Raw genomic sequence first — 25,684 nt, 5'->3', positions numbered from 1 at the left:
CATTTCAGATTTGAGAAATTTTGAATGTAAAATTATATGATAAAAATTTAAAGTGGCCCACTGGCCGGACTGCAAATAGATAGGTAACTGAAACTGGTAGCACATATAATCCTCGTTGAGTACTATCAAAATATATAATTGTAATATTCTAAATTTATTTCGAAATATTGCGAAAATTAATAAAAAAAATAGACATATTTTCCTTTTAAAATATACCTCTGTGACTGTTTAGCAAAATATGTTATCCGTCGCTATTATTAAAATAACATAACATAACATACTTTACTATGAGACTCGCTCTCTTGTTTTGTTTACAGATTCGACTCTTAACAGATGTTGTGAAAATAACATAGCAGTGTCTCCCCATTACCTCATGTATTTTTGAAGTTAAATTTTAAAATAGAAAAATTCAATTTTTCAAAATCGTAAAAAGATAGGCGAATGAAATTAACGTCAATAATAGTTCTTATCTAGATCTATCAGAATATGTAAACATTATATTCCGAATCCATTTCAGATTGGAGAAATTTTGAATATAAAGTTAAATTTTAAAAATCTCAAATGACCCACTGTGGTGGACACGAAAAAGATAGGTTAATGAAACTAGTACCATATATAACCCTCGTCGAGAGCTATTAGAATATATAAGCATTATATTGCAAATCCATTTCAGATTCGAGAAATTTTGAAATTAAAGTTAAAATTTTAAAAATCTCAAATGGCCCACTGTGCTGGAATGGGGAAAGATAGGTTAATGAAACTAGTACCACATATAACCCTCGTCGAGAACTATCTGAATATGTAAGCATTATATTCCGAATCCATTTCAGATTCGAAAAAATATGAAATTAAAGTTAAATTTTAAAAATCTAAAATAGTCCACTGTGCTGGAATGGAGAAAGATAGGTCAATTAAACTGGTAGTACATATAGCCCTCGCCGAGAGCTATCTTAATTTATAAGCATTATATTCCAAATCAATTTCAGATTCGAGAAATTTTGAATTTAAAGTTAAATTTTAAAAATCTCAAATGGCCAACTGTGCTGGAATGGGGAAAGATAGGTTAATGAAACTGGTACCACATATAGCCCTCGTCGAGAGCTATTAGAGCGTTATATTCCATATCCATTTCAGATTCGAGAAATTTTGAAATTAAAGTTAAATTTTCAAAGTCTCAAAGGGCCCACTGTGTTGTTAATGAAACTGGTAGTACAAATAGCCCTCGTCGAGAGCTATCAGAATTTATAAGCATTATATTCCGAATCCATTTCAGATTGGAGAAATTGTGAATGTAAAGTTAAATTTTAAAAATCTCAAATGACCCACTGTGGTGGACACGAAAAAGATAGGTTAATGAAACTAGTACCATATATAACCCTTGTCGAGAGCTGTCTGACTATGTAAGCATTACATTCCAAATCCATTTCAGATTCGAGAAATTTTGAAATTAAAGTTAAATTTTAAAAATATGAAATGGCCCCCTGTGCTGGAATGGAGAAAGAGAGGTTAATGAAACTGGTACCACATATAGCCCTCGTTGAGAGCTATCAGAATATATATTTGCTATATTCTAAATTTATTTCGAAATACTGTCAAAATTAGAAATAAATTACGACGTATTTTCCTTTTAAAATTTACCTCTGTGACTGCGCAGCAAAATGTGTTAAACCTCGCTGTTATTAATAACACATCATAACATACTTTACTCTGAGAGTCGCTCTCTTGATTCGACTCTCAAGAGATGTTGTGAAAATAACATAGCAGTGTCTCACCATTACCTCATGTATTTTTGAAGTTAAATTTTAAAATAGAAAAATTCAATTTTTTCAAAATCGTTAAAAGATAGGCGAATGAAATTAACGTCAATAATAGCTCTTATCAAGATCTATCAGAAAATGTAAACATTATATTCCGAATCCATTTCAGATTTGAGAAATTTTGCCTCTAAAATTAAATTTTAAAAATCTAAAGTGGCCCACTGTGCTGGAATGGGAAAAGATAGGTTAATGACACTGCTGTGTTATTTTCACAACATCTGTTGAGAGTCGAATCAAGAGAGCGACTCTCAGAGTAAAGTATGTTATGTCATATTAATAACAGCGAGGTTTAACACATTTTGCTACACAGGTACAGAGGTAAATTTCAAAAGGAAAATATGTCGTAACTTATTTCTAAGTTTGACAATATTTCGAAATAAATTTAGAATATAGCAAATATATATTCTGATAGCTCTCAACGAGGGCTATATGTGGTAGCAGTTTCATTGACCTATCTTTCCCCCATTCCACAGCACAGTGGGCCATTTCAGACTTTTAAAATTTAACTTTAATTTCAAAATTTCTCGAATCTGAAATGGATTCGGAATATAATGCCTATAGATTCTTATAGCACTCGACAAGGGCTATTTGTGGTAGAAGTTTGGTTGACCTATCTTTTTCGTGTCCAGCACAGTGGGCCAGTTTATATTTTTCAAATTTAAATTTAACTTTAATTTCAAAATTTCTTGAATTTGAAATGAATTTGGAATGTAGTGATTATACATTCTAATAGCTCTCGACGAGGGCTATATGTGAAACCAGTTTCAGTGGCCTATCATTCTCCATTCCAGCACAGTGGGCCATTTCATATTTATAAAATTTTTCTTTTGAATCAAAATTTCTCGAATCTGAAATGGACTTGAATTATAATGCTTATATATTCTGATAGCTCTCGACGAGGGCTATATGTGGTACCAGTTTCATTGACCTATCTTTTTCCATTCCAGTACAGTGGGCCATTTTAGATTTTTAAAATTTAATTTTAGAGTCAAAATTTCTCGAATCTGAAATGGATTCAGAATATAACTCTTGTAGATTCTAATAGCGCCCAAAAAGGCCTATATGTGGTACCAGTTTCATTTACCTATCTATTTGTAATCCAGCACAGTGGGCCACTTTAGATTTTTATCATTTAACTTTACATTCAAAATTGCTCGAATCTGAAATGGATTCGGAATACAACACGTATATATTCTGATAGCTCTCGACGAGGGCTATATGTGGTACCAGTTTCATTAACCTATCTTTTTCCATTCCAGCACAGTGGGCCATTCCAGATTTCTAAAATTTCAAAATTTCTCGCATCTGAAATGAATTTGGAATATAACTCTTGTACTTTCTGATAGCACTCGACGAGAGCTATATGTGGTACCAGTTTTATCAACCTATCTATCTCCAATTTCATACTTTAAACAAATCAATTTATTACCACTTATTTTTGCAACCAGCCATTCTTTAACAGTTCTGAGATATATACTCCTAATATTCCTTTAAGTTAGTTATTACTCATTGTGTTTTCTATTATTATTGAGTTGTGTTTTTAATTTTAATGCACATACAACGCCATTTTTTAAGTTTTAATCTAAAATTAAATTCAAATTTCCAATTTTTTTACATAAAAGAGCTCTGTTAACCGTTAACATAGCTCTGTTAACCTGTTAAAATTGCTCTGTTAAAGTTAAATTTTAAAATTTATCTTCACACACATCCAGCAGAGTGGGTCAAATAGCGAACAAATTTCTCTTTAACGAAGATGTAATCTTGCAATGAGATATCGTTGACAGTCACGTGATTACAGGACCAGCGACCGAACAATTTGATTTCAGGCAATACTGTGTTGGAAACAACATTGGATTCCAAAAGGGTCTCAACGATGTCGGTTTCAATTGGAGGTTGCTCCTCGAAAGTCTCGGTCACGTATTCAGGAACTTCAACATTATTTTCACTAAGAAAAATTATCCCCGATGCTAACAGCCGTGGCGTGGCGTTCGCCGCAAAAAAGGAAAGATCACATTTTTCCTCAAAAAATACGACAATGTAAAGTCATATCGTGTCAATGATTCCGTAATAGTTTTATTCGTCTCAAGAAATTCAAGGAGGAATAAAAATCTTGAACCATAGAAAACGGCAGTCATTCCGATCGATGGAAGAGAAGTTTTTCATTACTTCGTTGGCAATTTATCCGTACAGGTCACTGATTAATGGTCCAAGCTATGTACCAGTGGATATCTTCCAATGCCAGATCGCGAATTTTCAAGTGATTGTAAAAATTACCCTCTGGATGTATGCTATATGCTCTAGCTAGATCTGGTTTTCGTATAAAAAAACTCAACCATCATGGTGGCCTGGGAAATTAAGAAATGTGAGGAAATCTTAGAGAATGCCCTCAAAGTGAAAATTATATCTGAATTCAAAATTAACTTAAGTCCCAAGGAAACGATAAAATTCACTAGTTATATCAACGCAGTGAATTAGCACGGCGCCTTGCATGCATATGATCGTGGGTTCAATCCCAGTTTCGACCGATCACCAAAAAGCATATCAACGGTGCCTTAATGCTGGTGACATTTCTGAGCGTATCAAAGCTCCTCTAAGTCTTTTCACCGTAATGTGAAACGCCGTTCGAACTCGGCTATAAGAGAGAGAGAGTTCGCCACCTGTGACATACATGAAAGAAGGCAAATGTTTTTTTTTCTAATTCAGGAAAATATATTCAATCAGGTCCTAAGGATTTTGTTCAATAAATTTACGCTTCTTCCGCCCCAAAGCTCCGAAGAGGCTGGTGCATATTTACAGACAAAATACTTACTCCAATGGGAGGTCTACTGATATCACATTGAATCACCTAAAAGATGCATGTGACCCTCTTCAGGCAAGACAAACAAATTTATTTGAATTTGGAATAGATTTTACTGTTATTAAATCAGAAGGGATAAATATGTGCTAACATAGGCAGATAATCCAGTAACTATGATGAAATACCAGGATGCTAATATGTACGTTAAAGAAAGATAAGGAGAACAATTTATGTCACTAAGATAGGAGAGATTGTACAGTTCCTTCAAAAACTATTTTGGTCATCCAAAAGTGAAACTAAAAGCTTCCTTTATTGAATGCAATCAGTATTTTGTTTTTTTCAGTAATAATTTCCCATCCCCTAATGATGCACGTCAAACATTCTTCTTCATCGAAAATTCCTTGGATTATGTGTTCTTATGTGATATAGATTTACTTAAATCTAACACTTACCGCTGCTGCATTTCTTGAAGCGGCAGCTGCTGCGGCAGCTTGATTATTCATATATTGATTCTGTGGCATCATGCCCATTGCGGCAGCGGCAGCAGCCGCATGAGGTTGTCCTCCCAAATAAACCAATTCTCCGGGACCCGGTTGTCCTGGTGGCGGTGGTTTGGGTACACCCACACCATTCATACCCACTCCAGGATGTACACCGGGATGATGATCGTACATATTACCAGTAGCGGCCGCTTGCATATTTGGTGGCAATTGCATGTGAGGCATACCAGCTGCTATGGCTGCTGCAGCGGCAGCAGCTACCGCAGGATTATTCATGGCATGATTTAGTAGATTTGAATTGAATTGATGTGATTGCATTTGTGAGGGATGTGGTGGTCCATGCTGTTGGGGACCGCCATTTGAATTAAATTGATGTGATTGCATTTGTGCTGGATGTGGCGGGCCGTGCTGTTGGGGACCACCCTTCGAATTGAATTGATGTGATTGCATTTGTGATGGATGTGGTGGACCATGCTGTTGGGGGCCACCCATTGAGGGACCACCCATAGAGGGATGGAGACCTCCATTAGTGCCCATGCTACCTATACCAGCTCCCATGCCTATGGGGCCAATAGTTCCGGGACCACCACCTGGTGGAGCACCGGGAGCGGCATTGGCTGGATTCATTGGAGGATTGTATTTCCATTTGTCGGGGTTCTGAAAAGGAGAAGAAGAAACATAAATTTTAATATGAGTGGGGTTGTTATAAAAATCCGAATACTAAAATTATCCATTGAGTTGCACAACTTTAAAAGCCCTTCCAAAAATGTCCTCCCAAAGATATTCTTAACTATACAGGAAGTTCTTTTGATAATATTTTTATACCCTTCACCACTACTGTGGTACAGGGTATAATAAGTTTGTGCATTTGTATGTAACGCCAAGAAGGAAAAGTCGGAGACCCATCGTTTAGTATACCGATCGTCTTAGAATTAAATTCTGAGTCGATTTAGCGATGTCCGTCTGTCTGTCTGTCCGTCTGTCTGTCTGTTGATGTATTTTTGTGTGCAAAGTACAGCTCGCAGTTTTAGTCCGATCGTCCTAAAATTTGGTATAGGGTCCTGTTTCAGCTCAAAGGCGATCCCTATTGATTTTGGAAAAAATCGGTTCAGATTTAGATATAGCTGCCATATATATTTTTCACCGATCTGGTCATAATTGGCGTGTATATCAACCGATCTTCCTCAAATTCCGTACATCCGAATATTTTATGAGTCTCGAAAAACTTGCAAAATATCAGCCAAATCGGTTCAGATTTAGATATAGCTCCCATATATAGCTTTCGCCCGATTTACACTCATTTGCCCACAGAGGCCAATTTTTTGCTCCGATTTAATTGAAATTTTGCACAGGGAGTAGAATTAGCATTGTAGCTATGCGTGTCAAATTTGGTTGAAATCGGTTCAGATTTAGATATAGCTCCCATATATAGCTTTCGCCTGATTTACACTCATATGACCACAGAGGCCAATTTTTTGCTCCGATTTAGTTGAAATTTTGCACAGGGAGTAGAATTAGCATTGTAGCTATGCGTGCCAAATTTGGTTGAAATCGGTTCAGATTTAGATATAGCTCCCATATATAGCTTTCGCCCGATTTACACTCATATGACCATAGAGGCCAATTTTTAACTCCGATTTAGTTGAAATTTTGCACAAGGGGTTGAATTAGCATTGTTGCTATGCGTGCCAAATTTGGTTGAAATCGGTTCAGATTTAGATATAGCTCCCATATATATGTTTTTCTGATTTCGACAAAAATGGTCAAAATACCAACATTTTCCATGTAAAATCGCCACTGTTTAGTCGAAAAGTTGTAAAAATGACTCTATTTTTCCTTAACTTCTAATGCATATATATCGAGCGATAAATCATAAATAAACTTTTGCGAAGTTTTCTTAAAATTTCTCCAGATTTAAATGTTTCCCATATTTTTTTACTAACATTGTGTTCCACCCTAGTGCATTAGCCGACTTAAATTTTTAGTCTATAGATTTTGTAGAAGTCTATCAAATTCTGTCCAGATCGAGTGATATTTAAATGTATGTATTTGGGACAAACCTTTATATATAGCCCCAACACATTTGACGGATGTGATATGGTATCCAAAATTTAGATCTACAAAGTGGTGCAGGGTATAATATAGTCGGCCCCGCCCGACTTTAGACTTTCCTTACTGGTTTAAAACACACTTTGTTCATATTTTTAATAAGAAATTTTAAATTATTTTGTTTCAAATAGATTAAAAAGAGAGGAAGAATTACTAAAATGGTACAAATTATTTAACTTTTGTCGAAAAAAATTCTAAATCTATTCCAAAAAGATTGCAAGTTTTTGAAAATACTTGAGGTCAAACTTTTTAGACAAGCGTTAGAATGAATTAAAAATCATAAAAAATTATAAAAATAATTTATTTGGCAAAATATGACACAATTTTATAATTCACATCCAAAACATTGAATTCGGACCACACCTTAAGAAGTGATGACGGTTATTAAATTCATCGCTTCTGCGTCAATTTTGCACCACTTCTGGACACAAAAAACATTTTCACTACTTTTTTGCGACGCTATTTTTGCTGGGTATAGATATTTCTGGCATTCTTTTTTTTATTGTTCAGATTTAGATATAGCTCCCATATATAGCTTTCGCCTGATTTACACTCATATGACCACAGAGGCCAATTTTTTGCTCCGATTTAGTTGAAATTTTGCACAGGGAGTAGAATTAGCATTGTAGCTATGCGTGCCAAATTTGGTTGAAATCGGTTCAGATTTAGATATAGCTCCCATATATAGCTTTCGCCTGATTTACACTCATATGACCATAGAGGCCAATTTTTAACTCCGATTTAGTTGAAATTTTGCACAAGGGGTTGAATTAGCATTGTTGCTATGCGTGCCAAATTTGGTTGAAATCGGTTCAGATTTAGATATAGCTCCCATATATATGTTTTTCTGATTTCGACAAAAATGGTCAAAATACCAACATTTTCCATGTAAAATCGCCACTGTTTAGTCGAAAAGTTGTAAAAATGACTCTATTTTTCCTTAACTTCTAATGCATATATATCGAGCGATAAATCATAAATAAACTTTTGCGAAGTTTTCTTAAAATTGCTCCAGATTTAAATGTTTCCCATATTTTTTTACTAACATTGTGTTCCACCCTAGTGCATTAGCCGACTTAAATTTTGAGTCTATAGATTTTGTAGAAGTCTATCAAATTCTGTCCAGATCGAGTGATATTTAAATGTATGTATTTGGGACAAACCTTTATATATAGCCCCAACACATTTGACGGATGTGATATGGTATCCAAAATTTAGATCTACAAAGTGGTGCAGGGTATAATATAGTCGGCCCCGCCCGACTTTAGACTTTCCTTACTGGTTTAAAACACACTTTGTTCATATTTTTAATAAGAAATTTTAAATTATTTTGTTTCAAATAGATTAAAAAGAGAGGAAGAATTACTAAAATGGTACAAATTATTTAACTTTTGTCGAAAAAAATTCTAAATCTATTCCAAAAAGATTGCAAGTTTTTGAAAATACTTGAGGTCAAACTTTTTAGACAAGCGTTAGAATGAATTAAAAATCATAAAAAATTATAAAAATAATTTATTTGGCAAAATATGACACAATTTTATAATTCACATCCAAAACATTGAATTCGGACCACACCTTAAGAAGTGATGACGGTTATTAAATTCATCGCTTCTGCGTCAATTTTGCACCACTTCTGGACACAAAAAACATTTTCACTACTTTTTTGCGACGCTATTTTTGCTGGGTATAGATATTTCTGGCATTCTTTTTTTTATTGCAGTCTTAGGGCCGTATTCATGTTCCTTCAATATGCCTAGTACTAAGATATACATAAATGGGGCATACGGTTTTAAAATATGGCATCTAGGCTCTATAAAACTCTATTTTTAGTACATTTTACATTTATAAAACAGAATCGGTTTTAAAAAAAAAATCAACCAGAAATTCCGCTTAGCGGTTGGTTAACTATAGAAATTTCTATCATTCTACTTTTGCAGTCTTAGCGTCGTATTCATGTATCTCCATTAAGCCTATTACTAAGATTACGATTTGGCACGAAAAACGCTTATACTCCATATAAAAAGCGTTTGTGTCAAATAACTGCAAAATCTTTGTTTTGAGTTTTTTCGAACATATACCGATTAAGCTCTTAAAATTTTGCACGGGAAATAGGCAGGCAAAAAAGTTTAGAACCCTGAAATTGGGACCCCATTATCTGTGATAAATACTGATATTCGTTTTTCGCAGAAGCGAACTAAGAAGTACTAGTCATTAGGCGTAAACATCTCTTGGACAATTTGGCCAATTCCTCTAATTCAATAGGTTGGTAGTGGTGGTATCATGAATTCTTATACCCTCCCGATACTCCCCAACTTAGAGGAAACGGAAGGGAAAAACTTTACCATTCCCATTGCAACGCATCGAAATAGTGGTCTCAGAACCCATAAAATAATTCTATATCGATTTAGCGATGTCCGTCCGTCTGGTGAAATCACACTAGCTTCCAACGAAACAAGTTATCGACGCGAGTAGTTTGTATTAATGTAGGTCGGATGGTAATGAAAATGGACAATATCGGAACACTTTAAGGTATAGACCCCACACACAAAAAAATTTCACGAACATTTTTCCAATTAAAATTTTAATTGAGTTTTAAAAAATATTCAATTAAAAATTTAATTGATTCAACAAATTTTTTAATTGGATCAATTAACTTTTTAATTGACCTTCAATTAATTTTTTAATTGATACTATCATTTCTGTGATTGAAGACATTTTAATTAAAAATTAATTGGATCAATTAATTTCGTGAATTGAATTAAGAAAATTTTTTTTGTGTGCATATAAACTGATACCCAGATTCGACTCCTGGAGGATCAAATTTCATACCATCCTGTTGAAAGTTGATAGGTGATGTCACACTGGTGAAATCACACTAGCTTCCCAACGAAACAAGTTATCAACTTGAAACTTGGCACGAGTAGCTTGTATTAATGTAGGTCGGATGGTAATGAAAATGGACAATATCGGAAGGTGTAGACCCCATATAAACTGATACCCAGATTCGACTCCTGGATACTCCTGGAGGATCAAATTTCATACCATCCTGTTGAAAGTTGATAAGTGATGTCAGTATAAGCCTCCAATAATCATGCAAAAGTTGGGCCATATCGGTCCATATTTATATATAGCCGCACTATAAAAACCAATACCCAGATGTTGCTTCTGAAGCCTGCTGGAGGCACAAAGTTCATGGAACCGGTTGAAATGTGGTATGTTTTTTTCTAATAACTATGAAAAAATTCGCCAATATCGCTCTATATAAATAGCCCCCATATAAACCCACCCCGATTTGACTTCTGGAGCCTCCTGGAGGAGCAAATTTCATATCCATGCATTCCCAGTTTGGACTGACCAACAAAAAATATTTCAGCATTGGTTTATCCCGTCTCAGTAACGCTGATGACATTTCTAAGTGTTTCAAAGTTTATCTGAGTGCTTTGATCGTAATGTGAAATGCCGTTCGGATTCGAAGGTCCCTTGTCATTTAGCTAAACATGGAATTTGGCAGGACTCAGTGATAAAAGAGAAGTTCACCACTGTGGTATCACAATGGACTGAAAAGTCTACATGATCCTGGAATATCTGACTGCCACTATACTTAAACTAACCTAACCAAGCAAATATTGGTCGATATCGGTCCTTCATTTAATATAGCCGCTCCCCATGTTTAATTTCCAGAGCCAAATTTCATTCGATTCGGATATATTAAAAAAATTTGATTCGTTTATTTAAATGACGAGAACTCGATTTTACCCTTTATTAAAAATCGATTATGAGTAACACTAAAGTTCTTTTAGTCGTTTCAAAAAATAAAAATGATTAGTCAATCGTGAACGTCATGATTACTGGATTGATCGAACTTAAAGTCAATTAAAAGACATTTCGAAAATGTCAAAAAATCCACTTGGGAGTCTCTAATTTGAATGAAATACAGCGAAACCTCTCAGGAACGGAATCCTACCGTGCTCAAACTTTTATCCACATTTAGAAGTTGTCTATTTATGACAGGTTAATTTTAGTGTGATAATATAACAAACGTCTCACAAAATGTATTCGCTTTTCAGAGTGTCCAGGTTTGAGGGGCTCCACTATATACCAAATTTCTATCCTATATTTTAGATTGATGGTGAGCACAAATGTACTCGACTTCGATATCTATACTTACATCAATGGTATGCTCGTCGCCACAAGCCCAACGTGCTTGTTTCTGGGCAAATTGAGCTGCATATTCGGCAGCAGCGGCATCATGAATATTCCCAGTAGCAGAGCCCATACCGGGTGCCATACCACCTGGTGAAGGACGTGGAAATACATAGCCTACAGCGGCGGCAGCAGCGACATCGTCATTATTACGCGGTAAGGATTGATCAATGCCGCGTCTATCATCATTACTGCCCAATAACTTCATGTGTGTTAGCTGTTGTTGTTGTTGTTGCTGCTGTTGTTGTTGTTGATGGTGTTGTTGCTGTTGTTGTTGCTGATGTTGTTGCTGCTGCTGCTGATGATATTGCTGTGATTGCTGTTGATAATGCAATTGCTGTTGTTGCTGCTGCTGCTGCTCTTGTTGTTGCTGTATAAAATTTGCTGCTTGCTGCTGTTGCTGTTGAGATTGATTCAAATTCGATGACAACGGCGACGATGAAGATGTTAAAGGTGATGAAGAAGTCAATAGGAAATTTTGAAATGAATGTCGCTGTTGATGCTGCAGATTGCCGTTGTTATTGGCTGCTGCTGCTGCTGCCGCCGCTGCCGTTGTAACAGCTGTTGCTGTTGAATATGACGTTGCCGCCGCCACCGCTGCAACTGATGATCCCGTCGAAGATGCACTAGCCGATGTCGGCTGATGATAATAGGATGGCGGTGTATTATAATGACCGGATGATGACACCGTGGGCTCAATGGGGGCAAAGGAAATAGACGGAGTCGATAGCAGCTCTATTTTGAGGCCGTTCTTTTTAACCGTTGGGGAAATGAAATTCAATTGTAAATGGTATCCTTTTACCACAAACGGCAAGGATACAGCTCTCGCTTAAGCACAAATCACAACTGTGCAATAATAATCGGCAATGAGAGATTTTTGTTAGGAGGTATCTTACAAAATTCAGATATTCTTTAGCCAGTTCCTTTATGTTTGCTCTTGAGGGTTTTATTTAGTCAGCCTTTATTGTTGTTGTTGTTATTATTTAATATTTATAGATGCTTCTGGGATGCTATAATACAATAGTTGGTTTCTGACCGATACGATCTGGATATTCTTTATACACACCACACACTCAGGTTTTTTGCTATTTGGAGAAGCCCGAGCATGGAAAGTTTACAAAATTTTACTCTTAAGATTCGACTTTACACAAATGTACACAAGACAAAGGATATGAGAGGATTTATGGGGTTCTTCCTCTAAGCTTTCGATTATTTTCAGATTTTCTAAGCTTTACTGTTCACTTCACTTTCAAGACCGAAATAAAGACGACGCGAAAAACTGTAAGGACGATTTTACGATGCGTACACGACTACGAAACAATTAAATTTAAAAAATTTTTACACGACGACGACGACGAGGACGACGAGGACGACGTTTTGAGTTTTTCAAAGATTCACAAAAATTTTCCAGTGAGAATTTTGATGGTCTAAATCGTTGTGGTTAAGCTTTTTTGGTTTTGAATTTTATCTGGCTGAATAGCTGTTGTTGTTGTACACTGTACACTTAAAAAATATTTCAATTAAAACTGCGTTTGTTTTCTATACACAAATAAATTACAGGGCGACAAGTTGTGAACACAATAATGGCTACGACGATGATATTAAAATCAATAATCTCCAAATTATGGTCAAAGATGAATTGTGGCTGGCTTGGTATATAGGACAAATATGTCGGATATCTCCAAGGAGTAACGATGCAACAGCAAGATGACTTCAATGTCGCAATGTTTGTCAAACTTCTTCTGTCTTCTCCGGTGATAGTTTGCTTTCCTTGGGCAATGTTTTGCTTAGTCGAGCCTTGTCGCAAATGAAATTTGGGTTTTTAATATGATGTACAATTTACAATATATGCTCTTTCTTTTTTTGTTATTATAAAACCAACTTCTGTTTTCTTAATGGTCTATTTAGTTTGCTGGATTTTCCTTTTCTACTGGGTATTCTTCTATGGAGTTGTATGGATGATTCTTCCTCTTCTTCTTCAACTCTTACAAGTATGATGATAAACCCAAGAGCATTTGATTCAATTGATTATAGGATATATTTCATTCGCATTTCCAATTTACATAAAAAATGGCATGTGTGAAAGTGCATTTATGTGTGTTTGTGAATATGGTGATCACTTCCAATGTTTATTGTTGCTGTTGTTTATAATAATTAATAATACCAAATAACTAAGAAATATTTTATACACAAATTTTTACACTGTAAAGAGAGAGAGAGAAAAAGAAAAAATTATTAAAGTTAGTTATAAATATTTAAGAATTATATAAATAATTTTATTAATACATCAAATATTAATTTTGTTTATAAAAGCCAAGTATTTATTTTCGATATTCCCATATCATTAAGAGATTTATAGAAAAAAACAATTTGCCACATTTTACCATAGATTACAACGCGTTATTAATTGAAGCGATTGTGTTCTTTTTTTAATCTTGATATCTTTGTGCATGGTTGTTAAATAATATAAATATTTTGTCCCTTTTTGGTACCTTTAGAAATTATTAACATTTTAGAAGAGAGACAGACAACCACTAAGTGAAGGAAAAAATGTTTTTGTGATTTTTTTGTTTGCCACAGGAATGTGTTATCCAAAAACAAATATCCATCACAACGGTTGTTTTCTCAGTCTACTTGGCCACCTATATTATTAACAACAATATAAAATATCATAATTCTCTTACAGAAATCTCTTAATTTCTCCCCAAATATTCTGTCATAGCGATGCCTTAATTGCATAGTGTACTAAATCGAAAATAACAAATTTATTAATTTGATTTATGTACCTAAATGCCAATGTTTTTATTTGTTTTATTTATTTATTTTACTTTTATTTATTAATTTTATTTGATTTATTTTGAAAGTCTCAGGTGGTTAATTTAAAATAAATTACAATAAAACTACAAAAATATTTTGAAACCAAGATAAAAAGTAAAACTTAATAACTAATTATAATATTAATTTAAACAGAATAATATTCTAAATTAATCGGGATTTATTATGACAATCTTTTCGCTTATTTTTGTTTTATTTTTATACCCTGCGCCACACTGTGAAACAGGGTATTACAAGTTAGTGCATATGTTTGCAACATCCAGAAGGAGACAGGATAGACATATGGTGTCTTTGGCAATATTGCTCAGGGCCGGCCCCCGAGTCGATATAACCATGTCCGTCTGTCTGTGAACACATTTTTGTAATCAAAGTCTAGGTCGCAATTTAAGTCCAATCGACTTCAAATTTGGCACAAGTATGTATTTTTGTTTAGAATAGAACCCTATTTTGGAAGAAATCGGTTCAGTTTTAGATATAGCTCCCATATATATCTTTCGCCTGATATCTACTAATATAGCCCCAGAAGCCAGAATTTCAACCTGATTTTCTTTAAATTTTGCACAAGGAGTGCAATTGACAGCGTCGTAAAGTGTGCTGAGTTTGGTTCAAATCGGTTCAGATTTAAATATAGCTCCCATATATACCTTTCCCCCGATGTGGACTTATATGTTATGGCTCCAGAAGCCATAGTTTCGCCCTAATTTGCTTTAAATTTTGCACAGGGTGTAGAATTAATATTGAAGCTATGCATGCCAAATTTGGTTGAAATCGGTTCCGATTTATATATAGCTCCCATATATATCTTTCGCCCGATATGCACTTATATGCCCCCCGAAAGCCATAGTTTCGCCCTAATTTGCTTTAAATTTTGCACAGGGTGTAGAATTAATATTGTAGCTTTGCATGCCAAATTTGGTTGAAATCGCTTCAGATTTAGATATAGCTCCCATATATATCTTTCACCCGATATACACTTATATGGCCCCAGAAGTCAGAGTTTTGACCTAATTTGCTTCAAATTTTGCACAGGCAATAGAATTGCTATTGTAGATATGCAGAGATCGGTTCAGATTTATATATAGCTCCCATATATATCTTTCCCCCGATTTTCACTCATATGGCCATAGAGATCAAAATTGTAATCCGACTTACGTGAAATTTTGCACAGGGAGTAGAAATAACATTGTAACTATGCACACCAAATTTGGTTGAAATCGGTTCAGATTGATATAGCTGCCATATATATGTTTTTCTTATTTTTTGTTTTTTTTTTTTTTTTAATATTCATATAATTTATTGATTTCTATACTCTCTTGTGCCCTGTTCCTGTATATCGAACGAAAACCAGTTCGAGTGAAAGGCAGTCACTCGAATTCGAATGAATTTGGGTTTTTTCTATTTTTGAAAGTTCGATTCGATTGTATGAGAATACATTGATTATTAATGGCCTGTTCCTGTATATCGAACGAAAGCTTTCTTTCGTATTCCAAACGAAAGAAATTTGATTTATGTTCTTTTATTTCGTAAGGCAAGTCACTTCATATTTTGTTGTCGAGTAATGGCCTGTTCCTGTATATCGAACGAAAGGTTTCTTTCGTATCACAAACGAAAGAAAATTGATTTTTATTCTTCTATTTCGAAAGGCAAGTCACTTCATATTTTGTTGTCGAGTAATAAACGAACATATACAATAAGTGCCAGGAAAAAGTAAAAACAGTGTTAACATTTGACTGAATTCTCAGGCCAAAAATTTGAAAATACTCATTTTGGATAATCAATGTATTCTCCTACAAACGAAACGAACTTTTAAAAATAGAAAAACCCAAATCCCTTCGAATTCGAGTGACTGCCTTTCTTTCGAATGAGTTTTCGTTCGATATACAGGAACAGGCCATAATAAACGAACATATACAATAAGTGTCAAGAAAAAAGTAAAAGTATTGTTAACATTTGAATGAATTCTCAGGCCTAACATTTAAAAATACTCATTTTTAATAATCAATGTATTCTCATACAAACGAATCGAATTTTAAAAAGTAGAAAAACCCAAATTTATTCGAATTCGAGTGACTGCCGTTCTTTCGAGCTGGTTTTCGTTCGATATAGAGGAACAGGGCATAAAAATGAGTATTTTTAAATTTTTGGCCTGAGAATTCATTGAAATGTTAACAATGCTTTCACTTTTTTCTTGACGCTTATTGTATATGTTCGTTTAGTACTCGACAACAAAATATGAAGTGACTTGCCTTTCGAAATAAAAGAACAAAAATCAATTTTCTTTCGTTTGGAATACGAAAGAAAGCTTTCGTTCGATATACATGAACAGGCCATTGATATTAAAATCTAATTGGATCTACACTTTTACTAAAATACAACAATCAGAATTATCTCATGTTCAACATGGACCTATCACAGGACTACCAGTGCTCCAGTTTATCACAATTTTTTTTATATTCATAAAATTTATTAATTACCCTCATGATATTAAAATCTAGTTGTATCTACACCAGAGAATTATACCGACGAATATGTCGACAAATCTCGAATCCAATTTTGTCGCCGATTAATCAAAAATATTTATAGAAAATTGAATTAATAATTTTTATATTTTTTGCCTAAATTTATACTTTCCACCCACAATCAATCATGTTGTTACAACAATTTTAGCAAGAATTTAACCGCCCGAGGCAAAAATGTAGTGTCAGCCGCCGCCGACAAAAACGTGTTGGCTTCATTCTCTGACCTACATGTTTTACTAAAATACAACAATCAGAATTATCTATTGCTCAACATATTCAAAAAAACTTGTCCTTTCTGGTGCGATGCTTGAAATGAGACAGAGTTCTAAGAGTTTGTCCCAGACTGGCTCACGAGGACATGCATATGGGGTAGTCCTACTAAGTTGTTCCAGTCCTAATGTGTAATGACAAACCCCTGTTAAAGTGACCGGTCCTTCCATACGTGTGGACCAGAACTGGGACAGGTCCACACACCAGGGACTAGTCCTGTACATGTTACCGTTGTGCGACTTTAGTCCCATTTTGCAACCTTTCTGACGTAATGCGACTTTTTGTGTGACTTTTTTTTAAATATGCGACTAAAGTCGCTCTAAAGGGAAGTGCTTCAATTTGAAGCAATTTTTATAAATAGGAATTCATCGCCGTGCGCCTTATGTGGGAGCCATCGTTAAGCAATGGCCCTCCGTGGTCATGGACCCCAGTTTCGACCAATCAGCAAAATGTTTGTAATAAGCAGTTATTTATTACAATTGATGTTAGTGTGGCAACCATATTTATAATGAGATGTAATGAAATGTCAGTATGATGAAACTTGTATGTATGTAAAAACTTCACTTGAGAATTGTTAAACGCTCTGTGTAGATCACTAATAAAATTATAATTATATATTCTGTCACAATCAACAAGTGTGCATTTACTGGAGTGGATAACCACAAAACAATGTTTCAGTTCTGGATGCTGAGTTTTTCAAAACTTCTCTAAGTACTTCACCGCAATGTGAAACATCGTTTGAACTCGGCTATAAAAAGGAATTCACTCCAATTACTCCAAAAAGCCAGCAAAAGAGAGCGAGAGATAGATCAAATGTGGCATTTGAGAAATAGAGAAGTTGCTAGTTTTTGCCAGTAAAAACTTGCAAGATTTTGTCATAAACAAATCATACTTGCAAAATATATTTCACAGAGTAAGTTAGAAGCGTAATATTAAAAAAAATATTTTAATTGATTTAAAAGCTTTAAATTGGTGCTGGATGGGGTGGATGAAGAGAAAAAAGAAGACATAAGGGTTATAAGAAAAATAGATAGACGTGAAATAATTTCGAAAAATAAATCTATGGTTTAGGTTAGGTATAGTGGCAGCCCTTTATTTCAAACTCGCTTAACCTATTCAGTCCATTGTGATAGCACAGTGGTGAACTTCGCTCTTGTCCGATTCCATGTTTATTTTTCCAACAATAGAAATAAAACATTCTAGGCCCTCCGTGGTCATGGACCCCAGTTCCGACCAATCAGCAAAATGTTTGTAATAAGAGTAGCAGTTATTTATTACAATTGATGTTAGTGTGGCAACCATATTTATAATGAGATGTAATGAAATGTCAGAATGATGAAACTTGTATGTATGTAAAAACTTCACTTGAGAATTGTTAAACGCGCTGTGTAGATCCCTAATAAAATTATAATTATATATTCTGTCACAATCAACAAGTGTGCATTTACTGGAGTGGATAACCACAAAACAATGTTTCAGTTCTGGATGCTGAGTTTTTCAAAGCTTCTCTAAGTACTTGTGACTATGTGAAACACCGTTTGAACTCAGCTATAAAAAGGAATTCACTCCAATTACTCCAAAAAGCCAGCAAAAGAGAGCGAGAGATAGATCAAATGTGGCATTTGAGAAATAGAGAAGTTGCTAGTTTTTGCCAGTAAAAACTTGCAAGAGTTTGTCATAAACAAATCATACGTGCAAAATATATTTCACAGAGTAAGTTAGAAGCGTAATATTAAAAAAAATATTTTAATTGATTTAAAAGCTTTAAATTGGTGCTGGATGGGGTGGATGAAGAGAAAAAAGAAGACATAAGGGTTATAAGAAAAATAGATAGACGTGAAATAATTTCGAAAAATAAATCTATGGTTTAGGTTAGGTATAGTGGCAGCCCTTTATTTCAAACTCGCTTAACCTATTCAGTCCATTGTGATAGCACAGTGGTGAACTTCGCTCTTGTCCGATTCCATGTTTATTTTTCCAACAATAGAAATAAAACATTCTAGGCCCAAAACATGAAACATGATGAAAATAAATAAACTGTTCTGATTCAAAAAGTAAAACTTTTATATTAACATGAGGTGTTCAACTACAGATGTCAACGATTGTCAACCCGCATTTATTCTGGATATGTGCTAAACTGAATTTATTGCTGTAGCCCTAGTAAGCTACACATAATTAATTCAATCATGCGTATGAAGGCCCCAACTACGTATATAATTTTCGTTTTTTTTTTTTTTAATTTTAATTAAATTAGTTATGGGCGGTGAATGAAACAATAGAACATTACATAAACTAAAACACCCTTCCATAAAGGGAATTGAATAAAACATCAAACATTATACGATAATTGAAACATTAACAAAAACAAAGCTATCGAACTGTATGCATTCGTCTCATTCATATAACAACAAAATAAACGAAGGATAGCAATAAAAGACTGCAAAATTAATGCAAATACCAGAGAATCGCAAGCTAAAAACATCCAAAATAATCCAATGGGAAAAAAGAGAGAATTAAATTGGAAATAAAAAACAAAACGAAATAAGAAATGAAGACAACGCCAATAAGAGAAACTGACGGTTAATAATAAATACACAAGGAAAACAGAATCATATGTGACAGAACGCGAAAAAGAAAAGTCAGCGCAGCAGTAGCCGTACTCTGTCAAGAACAACAACAACCATAATACATACAAGACAACGAAGGCAGCCTGGCTGGCTAGAATAGAACGGCGGCGGCAACATGCAATGTCAATGGAAAAGAAAAATTTTTAGTCTCATAAATATGGTGTGGACAGGTAATCATATCGGGGAACAAAACTATCAAATAGGGAGAGAGAGAGAAAAAGACCAAATATATAGAGGAGGTTGATGAGCAGAGTTCCAAGAAATCTGAAATACACTTGTGATCAAATAAGCAGCAACCATTTCATGTATTCCTAATCAGGATCTTAATGAAACATGTTCACGGTTACTTTGCTTTTGTTTTAAGGAAGCAATTTTTTTATTATTTGAAAAAGAAAAGCCGAATCTTTTATCATAACTTAACACTTGCAATTTGGTCTTTATATAAAACTGCGCCTTCCGAAGCGTATTTATAGGAACATTTTGCGTTAACTTTGTTAACCATATCTATCGTGCTGAAAACAAATTCGAAGAGATTTGAATTCTTTCAAACAAATCGGACAGTTTTTTCGTTTATAGATAGAAATACGGCGGATATGCAGATGTAATACGGCCCGCCCTGACAAATGTCGTGGAGAACGAGTTCGCTTTCCACCAAATTATATTCTGTATTCAAGTAGTTGGACAATCTTCTACATTTCCTGTGAATGAACATGCCTTTCGCGATCAATTCATGTAGATTTATGTTTTTTACTTATAAAAGTCTCGCAATTTTATGTAGATTTAAGTTTTTTACTTAAAAAGGTCTGGCAGAAGCTTGTGCGAAAATCATAAAATTATGTGCCGAGTTCCCATTTATGGACAACCCTCTACTTTCAATTTTCAAAAAAATTGGACAAAAGGCAACCCTCTTCCCACCTTCGCTCCACTCCGACCAGATATCGGAAAATCACGTACCCTATATTAAAATCACGAACTACCCAACGGTCCCTATAAATTCCAAGTAAATCGACAAAGTTTATTTTACTATTCCCCTTCCCTAACCAGATATCGAAAAATCATGTACTAATTAAAAATAATGTATTAATTTAATCACCTCCTTCCACGTTCCCTGTAAATTTCAAGTAGAATGAAGAAGGTTAAATTTTGCTCTATTTTTTAAAGGGAAGTCACTTTTCCCACAAACACCGAAGTGAATAGCACCCTGTAACTTCCCTGAAAAATCTACAAACTTTCCTTCAAGTGTGGGGCAAGGAGAAGGTTCCCTCCCCGTCCAATTACCCAAACAACAGGTACACCACATTGATTTCATAACCTTCCCCCACGGCCTTTGTAAATTTGAAGAAAACTTGAAAAATTTTGTTTTTTGCAGTTTTAGAGGAGCCCCCCCCCCCCCCTCCCTGACCAAATATCGAAGAGTGCTGTAGCGTATCTTGAAATGACGAGCAAATTATCAATTTAAAAAAAACAGGGCAAGGGGCGGACCCTCTTCCCGTCCAAATATCACAAAATCAGGTATCCAATATTAAATCTTTAACCTCTCCCCACGTCCTCTGTAAATTTCAAGTAAATTGGAAAACTTTAATTGTTTCTCTGTATTTACTTAAGGAGAAGCGTTATCGTTCCCCGACCAAATATTTAAAAATCCGGAACCAGATATAAATTTCATAACCTCACCAATTTGTCCGTACAATTTCAGTCGGAGGACTTTAGTTTTGTTTTCTCTCTGTACTTTAAAAAAATCGGGCAAAGGAGAGGTCCCCCTTCCCGACCAAATATCGACCAAAATAAAGTAGCCGTTCTTTGTCTAGACGCCCCCTTCAACCTTCCCTGAAAATTTGAAGCAAATCGGATAATTTGTTTCCAAGTTTCAAAAAGTCGGGCCAGGGGGAGGCCCCCCTCCTCGACCAAATATCGAAAAATAAAGGAGCGGATCTTTGTATAGATGCCTGCCCCAACCTTCAATGAAAATTTCAAGCAAATCCGTCAACTTTGGTCCAATTTTCAAAAAGTCGGTCATAGGGGAGGTCCCCCTTCGCGACCATGTGCCCAAAAAATGAGCTATCCTATTTTCACCACATGAGCGCCCCCTACGATCTCTCAAAGTTTCAAGTGAATCGCTTCAGCCGTTTCCGATCTTACCCGGAACATACAAATAAACAAACATACTTTTGGCCAGTTTCTCATCCTCCGATTAATTTTAACCGGAGGATAGACCTCCGGTTAGTAAAATTTTTGTATGGAATCAGCTGTTTTATCGACACGATAAATAATAAAACAACATTGAGAAACTGGCCCTTTGAATTTTATATAAAGGGTGATTCTTTTGAGGTTAGGATTTTCATGCATTAGTATTTGACAGATCACGTGAGATTTCAGACATGGTGTCAAAGAGAAAGATGCTCAGTATGCTTTGACATTTCATCATGAATAGACTTACTAACGAGCCACAACGTCGAATTTTCAGTGAATGGGCCCTAGAAAAGTTGGCAGAAAATCCGCTTTTTTATCGACAAATTTTGTTCAGCGATGAGGCTCATTTCTGGTTGAATGGCTACGTAAATAAGCAAAATTGCCGCATTTGGAGTGAAGAGCAACCAGAAGCCGTTCAAGAACTGCCCATGCATCCCGAAAAATGCACTGTTTGGTGTGGTTTGTACGCTGGTGGAATCATTGGACCGTATTTTTTCAAAGATGCTGTTGGACGCAACGTTACGGTGAATGGCGATCGCTATCGTTCGATGCTAACAAACTTTTTGTTGCCAAAAATGGAAGAACTGAACTTGGTTGACATGTGGTTTCAACAAGATGGCGCTACATGCCACACAGCTCGCGATTCTATGGCCATTTTGAGGGAAAACTTCGGAGAACAATTCATCTCAAGAAATGGACCGGTAAGTTGGCCACCAAGATCATGCGATTTGACGCCTTTAGACTATTTTTTGTGGGGCTACGTCAAGTCTAAAGTCTACAGAAATAAGCCAGCAACTATTCCAGCTTTGGAAGACAACATTTCCGAAGAAATTCGGGCTATTCCGGCCGAAATGCTCGAAAAAGTTGCCCAAAATTGGACTTTCCGAATGGACCACCTAAGACGCAGCCGCGGTCAACATTTAAATGAAATTATCTTCAAAAAGTAAATGTCATGGACCAATCTAACGTTTCAAATAAAGAACCGATGAGATTTTGCAAATTTTATGCGTTTTTTTTTAAAAAAAAGTTATCAAGCTCTTAACAAATCACCCTTTATATATTGATAACTTCACTTTCACACCAGATCTGTGATATACTCATTAGAGCAAAAGTGCCCTAGGTTTCAGTAGTTTGTGTATATTATACTGCTATGATTTTTTTAAATGAAATCACATATAATTTTCTCATTTTGCAAACCGGTCGATGATACATTGGGAAGCTTCCCAACCCTAAATTGCACTACCAAATAATATTGGAAGTTCTTAGGGCAAAATTGGTATTTAATTCGAGTTGAAAACCACTTCGTTATCGCGCTTAGTTTTTCTAAAACAAAGCATAATGCAAAAAATAATAGCATATTCCTATTAAATCTCGAAAATTTTTTGATGAGAATGATCGTAAGCTTCAATTGAGTAAAATTATTAAAATAGATTATTTTATCAGAGTATCTGGTAAAATTACAAAATCGAACGTAGTACCGGGTTTTACGCAGACCATGTTGGTTTTGGCACTTATGCGCTTTACAGACTATCAGTTATTCCGGACGGAATGTCGGTGTTTGTAAAGAATCTTACAGTGTGTCGGATCGATACGACTTGTCGGCGATGACTAAATAATCGGTAAATGTGCTATCGATCCCATAAACATGCAGCAGTATCGTTTATGCCTTCGGACTTAACTTATAATATGCACAATATATGGGATATGTTCAACATGAGCACTGTCGTCCGGAATAACTGATAGTCTGTATTGCGCATTAAACAACTAGCATTTGCCGGCGACAATAATTCGATTTACACGTCTCTGCAATGCTACCAGTTTGAACATAGCTGACGAGGACAACAATATAAACATGGCGTCAAAAGAGAGCCATTGAGTACCAGAGAGAAAAAAACTCAAAGTGGGAAACAACATGATATGAAAGAGGAAATAAAGGACAAGAATGACAAGAATGACAAGAACAAAGAAATGACTGGAAAACACATAATTCTAATCAGAAAAAAGATGAGACAAAACCCCCAAATTGTGATATATATTAGAGAATTTATGAAAACTTTTTTAAGTTTATTTATGTTTATTTATGTTTATTTATGTTAACATGCAAAAAAAAAACAAATTTTATGGACTAATATTTACATTAATAAACAAATGATTTTTACCGTTTTCCAAAGATTTTTTTTGTTATTCGGCGACTTTGAAATGATGAGTAAAAATCCGTAATTCATCAAAGAAATCGTAGGTTATTTCTTTAAAGTTTTACAATTCCACCAAAGAAATAAGCAATTACACTTTTGTTATATATGTCGCTTCTACTTACGATGGGATGCCTAAACAAAAATAATTGCTTTATTTTTAAAACCACGCTTTTAATCTTATTAGGAAATTAAGCAGAAGTACTGGCGAGAATAGCACTTTAGTAAAAAACTTGGAATATCCAAGAATTTTTTCTCTTGTGACAATAATGAACAGCACACAAGACAAATATGCACACAATTTTACAGAACGTCTTCACACGCTTTTTTATACAAATTAAAATATACACAAAAATGTTTATTTTCTTATTTATTTTTACACACTTTACTAAACAGTGAGAGTGAGCTGGGAGAAGCAGCAGCACAACGGACACACAATAACCAAAAGAAAAATAATTAAATTATATGACAAAAAATAACGAATTTCAGTTGTTGTTGTGGATTGTATTTGTTGTTTTTGTTGCTTTTTCGCGATTATGGTACTTTTTCACGGCGTGGTATTGGCTACTAGCTATGTATGTATGGTTGTTATAGTTGTTGTTCTCACTGATGATGATGATGGTGGTGGCTGACTGGCTCAATATTATAGAAAAGTACCCATGAAATGAAAAAAAAAATATATTTTTTCGTTCTTTACGCAAACAATTTAAACGCGATTTTGCTTTTTGTAATCGTTGCAGGTCGCCCGATTATTTGCATAGAATTTTCATGGAAATTAAAGAACCTCCGGTTAAGTATTTTGCTCTTTACTACTTTGCCACAATATTTTCTTTGTTTTTTTTTTTGTTGATGAACGGTTGTTGACGGTTGGTTGTTGTTGCGGTATTCTTAATTATTTAGATTTTATTTGTACAATTATTTACACAAAGAGATTGAAATTGGTTTATCGGTTTGAAGAAAATTCTTCGTCGCGAGGAGAACACACACAAAATGCTTCTGTTTTTAGTTGCGCCGTCGTTGCCTGCCAGACATCGGGATTTTGCGGTTTTTTATGCTCTCTTGAATTTGAGATTCTCCTTTTGTTTTGCTCTCGGTGGTCTCTCTCTCTCTCATCTTCAATAGTCTCTCTCAATTTGCAAACAATTACCCTCCTCTCCATGAGGGTTTCGCATGCTTTTTGCGCAGGGATGGACAATTGGATTGGGAAACAGAGATGATAAATACCATTGTTGAAATGATACTAAATCTGCTTTGAAAAAGTACTCTTCTAAGTCAAAATGTAAAATAGCAAAAATGCACAGAAATATATCACCATATATTTAATATTGTAATAATAAAATATATATTTAATTTTATAATAATATATTTATTTTATAATAAAAATATATTTAATATTATAATAATAAAATAAAACAAAATAAGAAAAAATAATTGTTGGAAAATAAGTATTTGTAAATAAATGTTGACTCAACTTGAAATAAAAATCCAACTAAAATTACTATCAGAAAACACGTTAATAATATACACCCTCATAAAAACTATTCATAAAAAAATTATTTCATATAAAGGTGAGTACTATGTTCGGGTTTCGAAGTGAAAATTACATTATTTTCGCGATTACTTTT

At 34.7% G+C, this 25,684-nt stretch overlaps 1 protein-coding gene across 1 annotated transcript in view; it reads right to left on the bottom strand.

The window, feature by feature from the left end:
• LOC142224640 (maternal protein pumilio-like) overlaps positions 1-25,684 on the bottom strand; it is a 138,246-nt gene that overhangs the window by 107,429 nt on the left and 5,133 nt on the right. The window contains exons 2-3 of the mRNA XM_075294424.1: positions 11,392-13,628; positions 5,067-5,771 (exon numbers count right to left, since the gene is read on the bottom strand). Coding sequence (XP_075150539.1) covers positions 5,067-5,771; positions 11,392-11,634 — 948 coding nt within the window. The 5' untranslated portion in view covers positions 11,635-13,628. The remainder of the gene's footprint in view (positions 1-5,066; positions 5,772-11,391; positions 13,629-25,684) is intronic.

Source organism: Haematobia irritans, chromosome 1 (assembly GCF_050003625.1).
Source record: "Haematobia irritans isolate KBUSLIRL chromosome 1, ASM5000362v1, whole genome shotgun sequence".
Taxonomy (NCBI): Eukaryota; Metazoa; Arthropoda; class Insecta; order Diptera; family Muscidae; genus Haematobia; species Haematobia irritans.
The sequence above is the reverse complement of the archived record's forward strand: the minus strand, read 5'-3'. Positions and strand labels throughout refer to the sequence as shown.